This window comes from Mauremys mutica, chromosome 9 (assembly GCF_020497125.1).
Source record: "Mauremys mutica isolate MM-2020 ecotype Southern chromosome 9, ASM2049712v1, whole genome shotgun sequence".
NCBI lineage: Eukaryota > Metazoa > Chordata > Testudines > Geoemydidae > Mauremys > Mauremys mutica.
This window is the reverse complement of record NC_059080.1, coordinates 61,070,408-61,089,076: the sequence shown is the minus strand read 5'-3', so window position 1 is coordinate 61,089,076 and position 18,669 is coordinate 61,070,408. Positions and strand designations below refer to the sequence as shown.

Sequence of the window (18,669 nt, the reverse complement as noted above, 5' to 3'; positions counted from 1 at the left end):
TGGCTCCAGGACCTACAAAAACACACAAAAAGATAATAAGACTGTATAATCCTTTTTGCATAAGATCCACAAGGAGGATAATGTCTATTGCCACCCCCATCCCAGCCTGCCAGTTCCCCCCAGACTCTGCCTCCTTCCATTTCTCTTTGCATATTCTCAAACCTCTGAAGGAGATGGAACTGGCACTGCAGAAGCAGCTAAGACCACTTCTTTGCAGTAGGAGAGACCTGCATGCATGCATCTGGGGGAGATAATCTGAGTCTTTATTATGCAATAAGTATTTCGGGAGTAATTAAAGTTGCTACTGCTGTACACGTTAAATCTATTCTTAATTTTAGTTAACTGCGCCAGTACACCAACCATAGTCCAGTAATAGTCAATATTTTCATTAATGACTTGGATAATGGAGTGAGGAGAGTATTTTTATAATATTTGTGGATGATATCAGGATGAGAGGGGTTATAAGCACTTTGGAAGACAGACTTAGAATTCATGGGCAGCGTGTGGCTCTGGCATTTGGGGAGGCTGGTGCGAGCGATGGAAGCTCCCCCGGCTCCCTGACTGTGGCCCCACCCCTCTCAGCCTCCTCCCCCTTACGCCCCACCCATGCTCTGCCCCAGGTCCCACATCTACTCCACCACAGGTCCTGTTCCCACTCAGCCCTCTCCCCACTCAGCCCCCCTGCCTGCCGCTGTCACTCGCTCGTCTCCTCTGCTGCAGACGGGGCCACGGGAGAAGAGTGTGGGTGGGGCCATGGCCTAGGTTTACCCTCCACACTCTCAAAGGTGGTGGGTCGGCGGCTGTTTGGGGAGGCTTAGCCTCCCCTGGCCTATTATACCCATGTTAGAATTCAAGAAGACCTAGATAAATTGGAGAATTGGTCTGAAATCAACAAGATAAATATTGTACTTTGTATTTGTCTTTACTGAATTGTCGAAAAGAAAAAACAATTGCTCAACCTCAACATGGGGAATAACTGGCTAGGCAGTAGTCCTGCCGAAGAGGATCTGGGGTTATGGTAGATCATAAATTGAACATGAGCCAACAATATAATGCAGTTGCACAAAAGGCTAATGTCATTGTAGGGTGTATTAACAGAAGCGTAATTGTTCCACTCCACTTGACACTAGTGACATAATTGTTCTGCTGTACTTGACACTGGTGAGGCCTCAGTTGGAGTATAATGTCCAGCTTTGTGTGCCACTCTTTAAGAAAGAGGTGGACAAATTGGAGAGAATCCAGAGGAGAGCAACACAAATGATAAAAGGTTGGAAAACCTGACATCTGAGGAAAAATTAAAAAAACAACAACTGGGCATGTGTAGTCTTGAGAGAAAAGACTGAGGGGGGGGGGGACCTGGTAACAAGCTTCAAATATATTAAGAGCTGTTATACAGAGGTTGATGATCAATTGATCTCTGTGCCCACTGAAGGTAGGACAAGAAGTAATGGATTTAATTTGCAGCAAAGAGATTTAGGTTAGATATTATGGGGAAAAAATATGTATAAGCTAGTTAAGCTCTGGAATAGGCTTCTAAGGGAGTCTGTGGAATCCTCATCATTGGAGGTTTTTAAGAACCGACTGGACAAACCCCTGCCAGGGATGGTCTAGGTTTATTTGGTCCTGCTTTAGCATTCGGGGCTGGACTAATGACCTCTCAAAGTCCCTTCCAATCTTATATTTCTATGATTTCCCAAAGCATGGGACATGCAATTGATAGGTAGGGGGCCAGGGCCATTAAAATGTCCTTGGGTATATGCATGTTTCCTAGTGCCCTGTTTCAAGGCACTGGGTCAGGGGACCAAAGGTCACATGGCAACAGCCCAGAGGTGGGGCTTACTATTAGAGGGAGCTTCTTCAGCCAAAGGAAAAGGAGACTTGGCTGGGGTCCTTGCTACACCAGCTGGGAGATACTGTAGGTGTAGAAGTCTTTGCTGGGAAAGACTTTAGGAAAGAGGAGGTTTGGGGGAGGAACTGTAGAATGTGGGGAAAAGGGCTAGTAGATGTGTATATAAGTTGCCATTGAGCTGTTTTCCTGAAGGGGAGGCAGGACATAGCATTCAGTAGTCTGGGAAATGCTGCAGTGCACCCATGTTTCAACACAGAGCTCATTGCTCTGGCCTTTTCCAAGACAGCTGAACACACATCGTTTGGTTATTCACTTTTGAGTCATGAGTGCTGAGTGAAATCAATTTGAAAAAGAGTTATTACCTTAACAGGCAGTAAACATTTCTGCCTTGACTGGCAAACAATCATTAAAAGCCTTTATTAAATTTTGCATCTGTTCTGTTCACCACCTAGCCATTTCTTTTCATTCTGAAGGATTATAACGAAGAATGAATGAGTCTCCTCCAAGAGAGTCAGGACACAATAAATCTATGAAGTAACTGAGTAATCCTTTCCTCCACGTACACAAATTTATTTTTTACTTTTGCTAAAAATATTTGCTCTCTTACTTCACCATGACATCAGGCTTTCAGCCTGTGACTAATGATGCTCAGGGAGGGATAGCTCAGTGGTTTGAGCAGTGGCCTGCTAAACCCAGGGTTGTGAGTTCAATCCTTGAGGAGGCCACTTAGGGATCTGGGGCAAAAATTGGTCCTGCTAGTGAAGGCAGGGGGCTGGACTCAATGACCTTTCAAGGTCCCTTCCAGTTCTAGGAGATTGGTATATCTCCAATTATTATTACCAGGCAGCTTATTAAAAACAAAAACAAAAAAACCAACAACTGGACAGTGTTCAATGCCTTTCCCAACTAAAATCCATATTCCTCTCCCTCACAAACTCATCTTCCCACTGCAGTGCAGTGATGTGTGCATCTTCTGAATGACCAAAACAGACAATTTCAGGTAAAGGGTAAATTAGCCAGGTTCTCCCCAGTACGAGGTAGCAACTATTGTTCACTAGAACAGGACCCCTAGGCACAGTGAGACATGCATTTGCCATCTCCAGACTGCATTATTATGGAAGCTCCACTGTATTTGAAGAGGAATGTGAAAGCAATTCAAGGATTCCTGGTGGTGCAAAATGCTGCTGCCTGCCTCTTCTGCCATTTAGGTCTCTGTTAGTGTATCAGGCCTGAGCTCCAGTTTCTCGGATGGCTCTCACTCCATTTCCACTGCCAGATTGATCTGTCCTGATCTTCAAAGCTGTAAATATATCGGATCAGATCCCAGCTCTATTAGCTGTTCCATCTTCAAACTGCCAAAACCACAGCCCAGAATGATGTATGTGAGCGCTAAGGACAAGGCATTCTCAGTTGAGGGGACCCCACCATGGAATTAATTAACTTCCAAGAGGAGATTAGAGAAATCCAGAGTGGCCAAGTTTAGGAAATGCTGCCAAACTTCCTTATTGTCAGAGCTTTTCCAGCATAACCAGAATGACATACACAGCATCAGCTATAACCTTCTTCCCCTCTAACTACCAGTGAAAAAGCCCACCCCCAAACAGGGAGAAGAGCCGGCCACTTAGTCTGCCATTGAAAACAAGTTTTAATGGTGGTCTAGACCTCTGTGATGACACATTTGTGTTTCTTACATTGTAAAGTATGACAGCTCATCATCAACCACTGCACACAAAAAATGGGGATGGCATATAAACCTCAAAAAAGATTCGTTTCATAGCAAATACAGTACTTCAGCTAGCGTGAGCTAATGCTGTGAATTCAGAGTGACTCCAGAAACAGCTTGTTCTTATTCTATAGTAATTACAAGAAATTTGTTTCAGTCAAATGTTTTGCTGATTCAAGTTAAAGTGAAATGCACAACTTGCAGTCTGCACAGGCTTTGGACCTGATCTTGTCAACTGCTCAATGCCCTAAAAATCCTACCTTAAGGCCTGATCCTGTAAGATACTAGGGCCCTCATGTAGACCTGAAACACCTCTCTGATGACAGCCTCTCCCCCCCCCCCCAAACCAGGAAGCTTTACTGTTGACTTCATATGAAAATAACCCAAAACATTGCACTAACCGTATGGTGAAATATAACATTTTGAACAGCAGGATCAGACCCATAGTATTTAAGAACCAAGGGTCCTAGGCCCTCTAGAATCAGGCTCTTTGTCACTTGCATCTTGAATTGTTTGAAGACACTACATTTCATTGTGACTTGTTTTCTTGTCTTTTAGCTGGATACAGAGAAGACAAAATTGAAGTTGGAACGATGGGCTTCAAGGGAAAGTGGCAGTGGGGGCGGGAAAAGTGAAGCAATGGAATCAAGCGGGGACTGTGACGATGAGGATGGATGTCAAGGATCGGGTGACAGAATTCACACAACAGGTAAATGCAGGGGAAATGTTCTCTGAATATTCATACACATTTTAAAGCAGGTTTCAGTTGAGTAGTGTTTTGGAGCCTTTCCATGAACATAGGTAAAAGAAAACATGATGCTTGTGGAAAGTGAATTTAAACTTGTATCTTAAATATTTGCTGAAAGTGAATTTCAAAATTCCATATTGGATTGTAAATCTGAAATTTGCATTGTGTTGGTGACGAGTTTTTTTTAAAAAAGAAGAGGCATTAGGCAACTAACCAAAACAACATAACTTGCAAAGTTGAAATACCGAACATTTGCAACTGCAGCAGGTTGAAAAAATGTCAACTTTTTTTTCTGTGGAAACTGAAACCTTTAGCAGAAATGTATTGATTTTGACAAAATAAGGGTTTTCATGCCTGGAGAGGGAGCTGGAGGGGAGACAAGAGAGACCTCAGAAAAGTCAATAACCTAGCATTTAGAAAACTCACCTGAAATGTAGAAGACCCAGATTCAAGTCCTTGCTCTGGTGGGTTGGTTGTGTCTGTGTGTGTTTCCAGGGGAGGCTCTACGAATTCTGCTGCCCCAAGCAGGGCGGCGCGCTGCGCCGCTCGCGCTGCCGGGCGCCGGTCCCGCGCCTCCGCGGGACCTCCCGCAGACGTGCCGCTGGTCCTGCGCCTACGATTGCGGGAGGTCCACACCAGCCGCGGGACCAGCGCACCCCGCCGCAGTCATGCCTGCGGGAGGTCCGGTCGTCCCACGGCTCTGTTGGACCTCCCGCAGGCATGACTGCGGAAGGTCCGCCGGACCCGCCTGCCGCCCTCCCGTTAAAATGCCTCCCCACGCGCGCGCTTGGCGCGCTGGGGTCTGGAGCCGGCCCTGTGTGTTTCTCATGTCTTTTCACAAAGAAATTTCAAAAGGTCTCATTTTTGTTTGTCAGAATGGAAATAAATTTCAAAACCTTGAAATTTTTCCTGATACATAAATTGCTGCTTTTAGCCAGCCCTATTTCCAACAAATGTTTGTGAGCTATTCAGATGTGGAGAAAAGTGTGTTTATGAAAATCAGAAATAATTTTGAATAACAAATAAATTTAGAGATTTTCCACATTCTTCTCACAACCATTGTATAAACAAAGGTAGGGAAACATAGATGAATACATTATCAATTAAAAATTATGTGCTCATCAATTAATATTTCATTGTTTGTGTATTGTATCTGACTTGTGAAAAGATTTCTTCTAGATGCCCCAGACGCAGGAGATTACAGTGATGAAAGTTTTAAGTAATATGTTTTTTGTCTTCATGTGGTATATTATAAACAATAGCCAGGTGCTAAATCATTTTCAACTGATAATTAAACGATTTATATATTGTAGTACTATACTGCCAAAATATACAATGGCTCTTTTGTAGTTAGATTTCAAAAAAGAAAAAATAGAAGCTTTTGAAATATGTTTTATTATTAACTTTAGTAATGTGAAATAAGGAAGCAACATAATGCCTCCTCCTTCTTTTTTGCAATCTGTTGAAATAAAATTATTTATGATGAGATGGATTAAAAAGAATTACATTTGCATAATTAGCCCTTCCATTGATTTAGCTGGGATTATATCAACTAAAAATATAATTACAATTAATTTAACCAAATGATTTGGATTCAGAACAGTAAGAGTAGCTATTCCTTCTTGTGAAAATTGTAATAGTGTTTTATAATTAATATATTATATTGTATGTAGGTTACTAGCAGTAAATTTGTTTGGCATATCTAGACGCAATTAAGAGATAAAACGAGATTAGTCTCGTTACAAAATGCCTTTGCTTTAGTAGAATGTTAAAATATAAAAACACTTCAGTTTCATTTAATTTCTTCTTGGTATGTGTCTGTAAACTATGGTGCTTTTTAATTGCAAAGTTACATTACACAATTTGAGATCTACCAAGAGTGCTCTGATTATTGCTTTGTAGATGTGCAAGGCAAGAAATTGAGCTCACTTGAAGTGAGAACTTCTGAAACTAGTGGCTAAGCACTGAATAGGAGTCTGATCCAAAGCCCACTGAACTCAGTGAGGATCTTTCCATTGACTTCAGTGGGCTTTGGATCAGGCCTTAAATGACAACTCTAAAGTATCAGGCTCCGTGAATGCTGTTGCATGTGATTAAATGTAATAAAAAGGCTTTCAAAGGGTAAATGTCTTTGGCAGAGCAATAATAATAATGATGATGATTTTAACACCAGGACTATGCAGAAGTCTCCCTAAAGAGGACATGGCTAAATATCTGACTCTGAAATGATGAAACCAGAATCCAGCACAGCACACTAAAATAGTCATCATTTATTTAAAATCGATATGAAAATAATTTACAAACGTGCTTACAGTCATGGTCTGTGGATTGAGAAGCATTGCTGCTGTGAAGCCTAATGTATGGACTGTTCTCAGCAGGGGGTTGTACTAGATGACCTCCTGAGGTCCCTTCCAACCCTGATATTCTATGATTCTGTGATTCTATGATTACTTACAACTATTTTTTCAATATTATTGAAACATCCTTCCCTACCTTCCTCCCAACAAAAACAATAAATCCCCAAAGCAGATGGATTTCACCAGCATCTAGATTACCTGCTTCAACATATTTAACTGTAGGCCTATTAAAAGTCTTCCTGACCAAAAGTCTTTATCTTCCCCAGTTTCCACTTTCTCTAGAAAGAGCGTTAGAGACCAGATCCTGATCTGGTTTAAATCAGTGTATTTATATTGATTTTGATTTACACTAGCTGAGGATCTGATCCCATGCTTGTATATTCCAACTCTGCACTCAAATATTCATACACAGCTCCTCAAGCTTTTACCCACAACCAATATCAATATATTTCACAGTAGTCTGTCCGCACTTTTCAAATCTTGAAGTTTTGTTTGCCATTTTCCAGCTATCTAGAATATTTTCTGAATATCAGTTAAATTCACCAGTTCCCTTCATCTCTTCCATTAAGATTTGTACCTGAATACAGTATTATGTAGTCTTGTGTTTTGTTTTTGGCAGTTTTAAATAAGCCTTTTATAGTCAAATCTATTAGTAGCTCTAAAGACCACTACTTATACATTTAAGCATACTGTACTTAATTATATAGCCCGTACCACATGGGCTTACTCAGATGATTTCATACCACTGAGATAAATAAGTTCTGAAGAATTATATATGGTTATGAAGGTGATCACTGACCACAGATGCCACCTAGGGGTCAGGCAGGGTGTGGGAGGTTCTCTCTTTCCTGTAACCACATATTAACAGCTGCTTTGATCCTGCGGTGTCCTGCCTCTTCTGTGACTCAGCCCTCTGAGCAGGTCCTGTGGTTATGCCCACCCCTTTTAGGGTATATAAAAAGTCCAGCAACAGGGTAGCCCTCTAGGCAGGGTCTCTGAGTCTCCGCCTAGATTGAGGTCGCAGGATCTTGAACCTTCTGTCTTCAGGGCCTTCTCTCCTCTAGACTCCCAGTATCAGGGGTAGGCTTCTGCCTTCAGCACCTCCTAAGGATTAGTAGGGGAACCTGGTCCCACCCTCTCCATTGGGTTCCAATCCACCAAAGTGCCGCACTGCTGCCTCCCTGGAACACTTCCTACCAGACCCTCTTCCCCAACAAGAAAAGTAAAGACATTAAATAGCTGGAATCAAAGAAAGCCTCAGACCTTCTGAGAATCACCAGTCTCTTCTCTGTGGGTTTGGCAACATCACGACAGCTAGGACTCCAGAGCTCAGGGTGCAGGTCAGTTCATCTCCATTGTCTGCTGCCAAGCCGCATTGGCCTGTTTGTCTTTTGGACTCTTCCTCCAAGCCATGCATGCTTTTCAAGTGGGTGGGGTAGGGTTGCCTGGGTCCACAGCAGCTGCTTAACCCCTTCCTTACTGGTGCAGGGTCACAATGATGAAAGCCATTAAAAAGTTAACATTTTCCAACTGTTACTGCTTATCACAGATATCTCACATTCCAAGTATAGGAGAATGCTGTGGAAATAGCACTGTGACTCAGATAGCGCCATATAGTAACTGTTGGCATGTACTGACACTTTAAAGACAACGTCTATTGATCATTTGTGACCAAGGCTTTGTAAAGAAAGAATTAGAAAGAAGAAAGTAAGCCATGTAAATGTCTAATAGGGAGGGGAAAATTTACCTTCAGGTATAAGACCATTCAGATCATGTCGGTTTCTAGGTGTAGGTGTGAACTAACATCCATCCGACAGGTGTTCGGCACTCTGTCCCCAGTCCAGCAGTGCAGTGAGGGACCTGCTTAGCTTTAAGCATGTGAGTACTCCTATTGATTTCAATACAACTACTTATAAGCTTGTAGTTGGCACATCTTTAAATGCTTTGCTGCGTTGTGGAGAGTCCTTGGCACCTTGCAGAACTGAGTCACAAAAGTGCATATCAGAGGCTGGATTGGCCCCTGGCAATCCAGCCCGAGTAAGGGACACAAGAGTGACTGTGCAAGTCGCAGTCTGGTTCTTCTTTTCCCTTACTTTGGGGAGAAAGAAAGATGTGTCTGTCCTTGTGCTAGTGGAGCTGTGCTGGCCAGCACATTCTGGGGATCAGTCAGCCAAGACTCCACCTAGTCTCTGCACACCTGCATGGATGGGGAGTAACAGCTGGTGGTGGTTGGTCTCCCCTGTGTGCAGGGTCTGGCAATGCAGGTAGCCCATGCAGAGCACTGAGGGGACATAAGGAGACCCTCTCACTCCCCTAAATAGGAATATGAGCAAGCTCACAATTGAGTCTTACAGGAGCATATAAACTCTAGTCAGGGTATTCATCAGCTTATTACCCATGAAATAAGACTAACCTGTTCAGTACCTGCACATTGGAGCCTTTGGGTCAGATTGGTCCCTGCATGGAAATAACCCACATCAGGGCCTGGGAATGCCAGTCCCAAACAGAACAAGCTAGGTGTTCACTTCCACCTCCCAAAAAGCCTTGAAACACTGGATCTCAGAAATGAAGTCATATTGTGCCTTTGCACTAGCTGTATGCACCCCACAGACCCTCTTCCAGAACTGTGCTTCCCCATCAATTGCTACCCCTGGAGCTCCACCCCAAAAATAAGGAGGTCATGAAGTGCAAAGGGAGGAAGAGCCTGAATAATGCTGTCTCATAGGAATGACAAATGTTCATCAATAAGCTAAAATTGTATCTGATACAGCAAGCTTTGAACAAGTGAGCAAATGCTGCAATATCTGGATTGTCAGCCGGCTTTCAACAGTGAACAGGGAGTGTTCAATGAGTTTTTTCACCCGGCTGTCTATTTAGATAAATGATTTTGACAAACATTTATCAATCCAATACTAACCATTTTCTTTCACAACTCTTTCTTACTAACTACTCATGATACTGCTATGCTTCTCTTCTTCTCTTCTCCTGGTGGTATATCCTGCCTGTTGTCACATTTCTTCTTGTCATCTTAAAGATACCTGGCATTTTACTTCATTATAGCATTCAGGCTGGGTTATTATCGTGTGACGTAATTCCAATCCTTGCTTCCTACATGACTGTTTAGATGGAGGCATCTTGCTACACACACACACACACACACACACACACACACACACACACACACACTCTCTCTCTCTCTCTCTCTCTCTCTCTCTCTCTCCTCCAAGTATTATAACCAGGTAGCTTATCTGGTTATATATTTCCTCTTGAGGGCACATGAGCAGGTTTTTCCCCCTGAGAGCATCTTTTCTTTTTAAATGCAGAGAAAAGAACTTGCTTTTTCTCTTTAACTTCTGCCTGATTTGTATCAGATCTCAACAGCTGTTGAAGGTTAATGTATTTTTCTCATTGTACATGAATTCTCTCATCATCAGATTTTCTTTTGCATATCAGGATCCTTTTGTCCCTTATGATGTCCTTATCCTCCTTGTTTATCTCTTTTCTAAATATCAGTGTACTGTACAAATTGTCATCTTAATCATACTTCATTCCCATTCACCACATTATACTTGTATTTATCTAAATACGTAATTCTACAGCTACTGATTTGTGTAATTATTATTATCATCTCAGAATATTGATGGAATATCTGCTGGCAGCCAGCCCACACATCAAATACTCATCTCCACATGTCTTCAGTTCCATTGCTGATTATCCCAGATGGTGTCAATATTGCATTTTCCAAGCTCTTCTTTTCTCCTGTCCTTTGAATCCTCTACATTACATACCATCCCTATGTTACTGGCTTTCTTTATCCATTTTAGGTATTCTTTATTTCATGAGATATTGTGTTTCCTACTGAGTTTTTACTACACTCACTAATTCCTTTATTGTAATACCATTCTAAGTGGCTCATCCTGTTCAAAAAACAACAATTTAATTCTCTACTTAATATTTATTCTGAGGAAGGCTCACTGGTTTCAAACTGTTATTTTTGTCATCTTCGTGTGTTGGTGAAGAGGGTTACCTGTTTCTAACTACAGCATAAGCAGGGCCCACCAGTTGGCCTTTAACACCATGTATTGAAATGTTTGTCTGAAGGTCAAACACAACTGAGTCTGTATTCTACTTAGGAGAGACTTGAGAGAAGGGGGAGGAACAAGAAGGAGCAGAGGAAAAAAATGCATTAAAAATAGTGTGAAAAAATGAGCCAAGATGGAGGGAAATAAACAAATACAGAAGATCAGATTCTGATTCCAGTTACTTTGGATTGACACTGTTATAACTTCATTATCTCAGTGGTGTTCATCAGGAGATGATCAGAGAGCAATTCAGAGAAAAGGAACAGAAAAGAGAAATGAAAAATTCTAATGAAAAATCATTTTCACATACAAGATTTCCCCAGGCCTATTTGTGAAATCTGTGTTAAAGTCTGCTAAGTTATAATAAAGATAATTTGTTGTCATTAGGGAAACATTCATAAGAGCCTGATTTATACTGAAAAGCATGAGAATGGCAGTGAACATTCTTAACTCCTTTTCCTTTGTTAACATTCACATAACTAGGGATTTGGAGACACTGGGAAATGAAAGTAATAGTGTCTGATTCATTTGCTTTGGATTTACAATGGTGTAACTGAGATCAGAGTTTGCCCCATAATAGCCACTTTCATATCTGGACAACTAAGAGAGACATGAATAGTTGCCAGGCCAAATAAATTGAGTTACTGAGTGATTTAGATCCTCTTCTCTAATAATATCCCATGTTACAGCTGATTGAGTGACCATGTCCTCTCATAGTTTTCTCCTAATTTTAGTTATAACAGTGGATAGATGAGCTGAGCCAAAGAGGACTAAAGCTACTACTGTTAAATAACTTTGGCATCATCTTTGTTCAAAAAGGCACAAAGGTAATTCATGAAGTTTAATTTTCCATCTCATCAGATAAATATAAATTGCAGCACATTTGTGCTTACTGTAGCTGGGTTTAGGAATAAATAAAAGGTAAGAAGATCTCAGGTACTTACAGTGTAAACCTTCAAATGCACTGTAGAACAAGGGTGAAGTAAGCACAGGGGAGACTGAGGTCAGGACATTTGGGGTTTGTCTATTTGGAATAACCCTATATAACCAAACAGTGATCAGAGACATCACAGTAGATCATTTTGAAGACTTTCTGTCTGAAAATAGTACCATTAATCCTGAGTCCATAGAAGACTTTATATTGCAATACATTTTACTAACTTTAGCTTGTCACTGATACTTGATTTGATTACTTTACACGGAAATGATTATTTAAGTACATACATGTCAGGGGGTTGTTTTGTAAATAGCCGTATGTTGGAAGCTCCCCAAACTAATTTTCTGCTCAACTCCCTGTCACATTTTTTACAGTGCTCTTTTGCAAATACTCATTTTTAAAAGAAAAATCATCTTGACATTGAGCTATGAAGCTACTGATAGAAATGATGGAGCCAGAATGAGAAGGCACATGCACTGAGAAGGCATAGCCTGTAGTTAGAGATGCATGGAAGCCAAACTCTATAGTAAACTAATATTACTAAACATCAGAGGCTGTATTCTCTGCTTCAGGTCAATAGAGTTAGGTCAGCAGAGAGTTTAACCCTAGTTATTGAGAGTGTCTACTCCCATGGAAGTCATTTGCAAGTGACTTGAGTGGAGGAAGTACCAGAGTTTGAAAGGCAGAGTACGCAGGAGTGAAAACTCTCTTCCTTGAATAACTCCAGTAAGCTGTATATGATTTAGCTCCCTCTGACAATAGCTGTAATAGCTCAGTCATGCTGAGTAGCAATGGGATAAATGTGAAGGCTAAGGCAATTTGCCTCCAAAAACACCATGAAGCGAAAATTAATTAGGAGGAGCTAACAATACAAGGGCCTTAGAATTACTCCCAAATAGATAACCATATAACTTAATGGAAGCTGAATCGCTATACGGTACATGTAAAAAAATACCCTTCCTGCTTAAGGAAAGTGTTTTCCATTATGAATTAGGCCTGATTCCACACACAAGTATGCTGATCTGGTGAACAAGCAGGCAAGCAGCATCTTAGTGCTTACTCCATGTGCTGCACTACATTGCTCAGAGCCTGTGCACCCCTTCTTAGCCTTGTCCAGCTCTCCTTGCAGAGCAGGTAAAGAGGGCATGTTACCCAGAACCCAGAAGTCTAGCAATTGCTCCTGTTTAAACCTGCCCCACCGGCCATTTGTAACTGCCTTGATTCACTTAATTCTGATGGAGGCCCCTGCAGCTGTGGGAGGCAATGCATATGTACATGTGGCTCTCTACAGTAGTCCCTCTCCCTGAACAGAAAGATGGCAAAATCAGATCCAGAGGTCTTATAGAAACTATCAATTTGAGTTTCTTTAGGCAAAACTGAGACAGGTTCCTAAATGATAGGTGGCAGATGACCTTAGATTGACCCAAGTTCTGGGTCAAATTATGTTCACAGCTAGACAGGATCACTAGTGAGATGGTATCACAGGGCGTCCATCAACAGCTTGGCTTGGCACTGGGCATCCAAGAACTTGAAAAACAACTAGAACCCCTGCTTGGAGTGCCCCATAAATAGAACTTACTTTACCCCCTCGTTACTATGCAATATATTAGACCTAGCTACAGAAAGAACTTCTGTATGTACTTAAGGCTTCCTTGGCTCCATAGACAAACACTGAAAACAAATCAGATTTGTGTCTTGAAGATGACAAAGGCTGTAAACTTTGTAATGTCCCTATTAAAACCTCCTTCATCTACAGTTCCTCTGACATGCAAGAAGTGATAGCCATGCAGAATGGAAAGTTGGTGGTAGAGGTAGAGTTGAGCTGCCAATGAAAGAAAACTGTGGCTTTTTTTTCTTGTTTTATGATTTATAAATATGGCCAAAAGGGTTTTTGTTGTTTTTAAAGCAGGGGAGGTGTTATTTTTGCTTATTCTCCCCGCTCCACAAGAAATATCAGCAATGTCAATTCTGACCTTTCTTGTTTTTATTGGAGAACTCACTGAAGGGCTCAGATACATAGATCTAGAGCTAGAAGGAACCAAATACTGTCTAGACCAGTGGTCCCCAGCCTTTTCATCTGGCGGGCGCCAGACGAAGGACTGTTGTGGCAGGGGAGCACCCACTGAAATGCCGCTGAATTTCTGCGGCATTTTGGCGGCGACGCCTCTTGATGACGCCACTTGTCAGCGACAAGCGGCGTCATGGAGAGGCGTCACCGCTGAAATGCCGCAGAAATTCGTGGGCGACGCCTCTCGATGACGCCGCTTGTCAGCGGCAAGTGGCGTCATCAAGAGGCGTCGCTGCTGAAATGCCACAGAAATTCGGCGGATGCTCCACCACTGGCCAGGACGCGGGCGCATTTAGATGCCCCCGCGGGTGCCATGGCACCCATGGGCACCGCGTTGGGGACCCCTGGTCTAGACCATCCCTGATAGACATTCATCTAACCTACTCTTAAATATCTCCAGAGATGGAGATTCCACAACCTCCCTAGGCAGTTTATTCCAGTGTTTAACCACCCTGACAGTTAGGAACTTTTTCCTAATGTCCAACCTAAACCTCCCTTGCTGCAGTTTAAGCCCATTGCTTCTTGTTCTATCCTTAGAGGTTAAGGTGAACAAGTTTTCTCCCTCCTCCTTATGACACCCTATTAAATACCTGAAAACTGCTATCATGTCGCCTCTCAGTCTTCTCTTTTCCAAACTAAACAAACCCAATTCTTTCAGCCTTCCTTCATAGGTCATGTTCTCTAGACCTTTAATGATTCTTGTTGCTCTTCTCTGGACCCTCTCCAATTTCTCCACATCTTTCTTGAAATGCAGTGCCCAGAACTGGACACAATACTCCAGTTGAGGCCTAACCAGCGCAGAGTAGAGCGGAAGCAGGGGCAGCTCTAGGCTGCCTTCGGCAGCTTGCTTGCGGGAGGTCCCCGGTCCCACGAATTCGGCGTCAGCCTGCAGGAGGTCCGCCAAAGCCGCAGGACCAGCGGACCCTCCGCAGGCATGCTGCCAAAGGCAGCCTTCCTGCCACCCTCGCGGCGACTGGCAGAGCGCCCCCCGTGGCTTGCCGCCCCAGGCATGCGCTTGGCGTGCTGGTGCCTGGAGCCACCCCTGAGCGGAAGAATGACTTATTGTGTCTTGCTCATAACACACACATCCCAGAATCATGTTTACTTTTTTTTGCAACAGCATCACATTGTTGACTCATATTTAGCTTGTGGTCCACTATAACCCCTGGATCCCTTTCTGCCATACTCCTTCCTAGACAGTCACTTCCCATTCTGTATGTGTGAAACTGATTGTTCCCTCCTAAGTGGAACATTTTGCATTTGTCTTTATTAAACTTTATCCTGTTTACCTCAGACCATTTCTCCAATTTGTCCAGATCATTTTGAATTATGACCTTATCCTCCAAAGCAGTTGCAATCCCTCCCAGTTTGGTATCATCTGCAAACTTAATAAGCGTACTTTCTATGCCAATATCTAAGTCATTGATGAAGATATTGAACAGAGCCAGTCCCAAAACAGACCCCTGCAGAACCCCACTTGTTATACCTTTCCAGCAGGGTTGGGAACCATTAATGACTACTCTCTGAGTATGGTTATCCAGCCAGTTATGCACCCACCTTATAGTAGCCCCTTCTAAGTTGTATTTGCCTAGTTTATTTATAAGACTATCATGTGAGACCGTATCAAATGCCTTACTAAAGTCTAGGTATAGACATCTACCACTTCTCCCTTATCCACAAGACTCGTTATCCTATCAAAGAAAACTATCAGATTGGTTTGACCTGATTTGTTCTTTACAAATCCATACTGGCTATTCCCTATCACCTTACCGCCTTCCAAGTGTTTGCAGATGATTTCCTTAATTACTTGATCCATTATCTTCCCTGGCACAGACGTTAAACTAACTGGTCTGTAGTTTCCTGGGTTGTTTTTATTTCCCTTTTTATAGATGGGCACTATATTTGCCCTTTTCCAGTCTTCTGGAATCTCTCCTGTCTCCCATGATTTTCCAAAGATAATAGCTAGAGGCTCAGATACCTCCTCTATTAGCTCCTTGAGTATTCTAGGATGCATTTCATCAGGCCCTGGTGACTTGCAGGCATCTAACTTTTCTAAGTGATTTTTAACTTGTTCTTTTTTTATTTTATCTTCCAAACCTACCCCCTTCCCATTAGCATTCACTATGTTAGGCATTCCTTCAGACTTCTCGGTGAAGACCGAAACAAAGAAGTCATTAAGCATTTCTGCCATTTCCAAGTTTCCTGTTACTGTTTCTCCCTCCTCACTGAGCAGTGGGCCTACCCTGTCCTTGGTCTTCCTCTTGCTTCTAATGTATTGGTAAAAAGTCTTCTTGTTTCCATTTATTCCTGTAGCTAGTTTGAGCTCATTTTGTGCCTTGCCTTTCTAATCTTGCCCCTGCATGCCTGTGTTGTTTCCCTATATTCATCCTTTGTAATCTGTCCTAGTTTCCATTTTTTTATGTGACTCCTTTTTATTTTTTAAATCATGCAAGATCTTGTGATTAATCCAAGCTGGTCTTTTGCCACATTTTCTATCTTTCCTACCCAGCGGAATAGCTTGCTTTTGGGCCCTTAATAGTGTCCCTTTGAAATACTGCCAACTCTCCTCACTTGTTTTTCCCCTCAGTCTTGATTCCCATAAGACCTTACCTATCAGCTCTCTGAGCTTACCAAAATCCGCCTTCCTGAAATCCATTGTCTCTATTTTGCTGAACTCCCGTCTACCCGTCCTTAGAATTGTGAACTCTATGATTTCATGATCACTTTCACCCAAGCTGCCTTCCACTTTCAAATCCTCAACGAGTTCCTCTCTATTTGTTAAAACCAAATCTAGAACAGCTTCCCCCCAGTAGCTTTTTCAACCTTCTGAAATAAAAAGATGTCTGCAATGCAGTCCAAGAACTTATTGGATAGTCTGTGCCCTGCTGTGTTATTTTCCCAACATATATCTGGATAGTTGAAGTCCCCCGTCACCAGCAAATCTTGGGCTTTGGATGATTTTGTTTGTTGTTTTAAAAAAGCCTCATCCTCCTCTTCCACCTGGTTAGGTGGCCTGTAGTAGACTCTTAGCATGACATCACCCTTGTTTTTACCCCTTTTAGCCTATCCCAGAGACTCTCATCACTTCCGTCTCCTATGTCCATCTCCACCTCAGTCCAAGTGTGTACATTATTAATATATAAGGCAACACCTCCTCCCCTTTTCCCCTGTCTATCCTTCCTGAGCAAGCTGTACCCATCCATACCAACATTCCAATCGCGTATTATCCCACCAACTTTCAGTGATGCCAACAATGTCATAGTTGTATTTATTTATTAGCACTTCCAGTTCTTCCTGCTTATTACCCATACTTCTTGCATTTGTATACAGGCATCTAAGATACTGATTTGATCTTGCTTCCCAGTTTTGCCCTGACCCTCCTTTCTCTCTGCTATTATAGCTCACGCTCCTTCCTATTTCCGACCCATATCCCAGGTCTCCATGTTCTCCACTTACCTGTGGGCTTTGGCTCACCTGTCCCCATCAAATCTAGTTTAAAGCCCTCCTCACTAGGTTAGCCAGTCTGTGTCCAAATAGGGTCTTTCCCCTCCTCAAAAGGTGAACGCCATCTCTGCCTAGCAGTCCTTCCTGGAATAACATCCTGTGGTCAAGGAAGCCAAAGCCCTCCTGGCGACACTATCTTCGCAGCCAGGCATACACCTCCACGATGCACATGTCTCTGCCTAGGCCCCTACCTTTGACAGGAAGGATTGAAGAGAATATCACCTGCGCTCCAAACTCCTTCACCCGTACTTCCAGAGCCCTGTAGTCACTCTTGAGCCACTCAGTGTCACACCTTGCAGTATCATGTGTGCCCACATGGATGAGTAGCATGGAGTACTAGTCAGAGGGCTGGATAATCCTTGACAATGCCTCCATAACATCTCGGATATGGGCCCCCGGCAGGCAGCATACCTCCCGAGATGAAATGTCAGGGCAACAGATGGGTACCTCCGTCCCCCTCTGTCTTATAAGCTTTCACAGCCCTTAACTGGCTGATGTGTGTTATAAGCTTTCATAGCCCTTACCTCACCACAAATTTGTGCTACTTTGGCTGGCCATTATAAAGCCAACAGACATGTTAACTGTCCTCTCCAGCAAAAGGGAGATCAGTTAGGAATGCAATGATATCCCATAAGAAATTGCATTTTGGTTTATCAGTTTTCCTGTGGAACTAACGTATTACTTATATATTGTATTCTCTGGTCACCTGGGAAGAACAGAGGCTGAGGCATGCAGCTTAATAACGGTGAGCATAATCTTACTGGGTCAGGTCCACTTGTGTCAATCATCATAGGTCAGCTGAGATCCAAGTACTTATGACAGCTTAAACCAGCTGAGAGTCTCACTGTTGGGTACTTTTCCTGCAAGGAAGTCAGAGATAGGGCACTTTTTTCACCCAAAAGAGGATTTTTACATCATAGTTCTGATTTGATCCACAATGCCCCTATGTGTCTTGTTTTAAAACTGCTTACTTGCCTTCCTCCATCTTGAAAGCAGGAGTTAAATAATATTTTTCTGCAAATATATATTTTGGAAAGATTCTCTGACAGCAGATCCCCCAATGCAAAGCTGTATTTTTGCTTCCATCTTCCAGTCTTTGCCCAGATTCCCACGGATCATGAAGGAGTTTTTTAGGAGTAAAACTCTAGTGTAGATGGCTCATAAAAAGATTTGGGGCATATTTACACCTGTCTACCATAATTTATGACAGCACTACTTGTGTATTAGGGGAGCAGAAAACAGGTAAAGAAACTGAACTGCAAGGTTCCTTGATCAGAAATTCTGTAGCAGCTTCATTTATAATGAAAAATAGAGAGTTTAATTAATAAAATACAGAAATGAATAATGCAATTGGTATAGTAGCCCCTGCATTATTTATTTTGGTGCTAAATTCAGTTTATT

At 42.4% G+C, this 18,669-nt stretch overlaps 1 protein-coding gene across 4 annotated transcripts in view; it reads left to right on the top strand.

Moving 5' to 3' along the window:
• The window catches only part of LOC123376999 (glypican-5-like), a 654,555-nt gene that overhangs the window by 478,027 nt on the left and 157,859 nt on the right, over positions 1-18,669 (top strand). For all 4 annotated transcript variants that reach the window (XM_045029334.1, XM_045029333.1, XM_045029332.1 and 1 more), the window contains one exon: positions 4,131-4,281. In XM_045029334.1, coding sequence (XP_044885269.1) covers positions 4,131-4,281 — 151 coding nt within the window. The remainder of the gene's footprint in view (positions 1-4,130; positions 4,282-18,669) is intronic.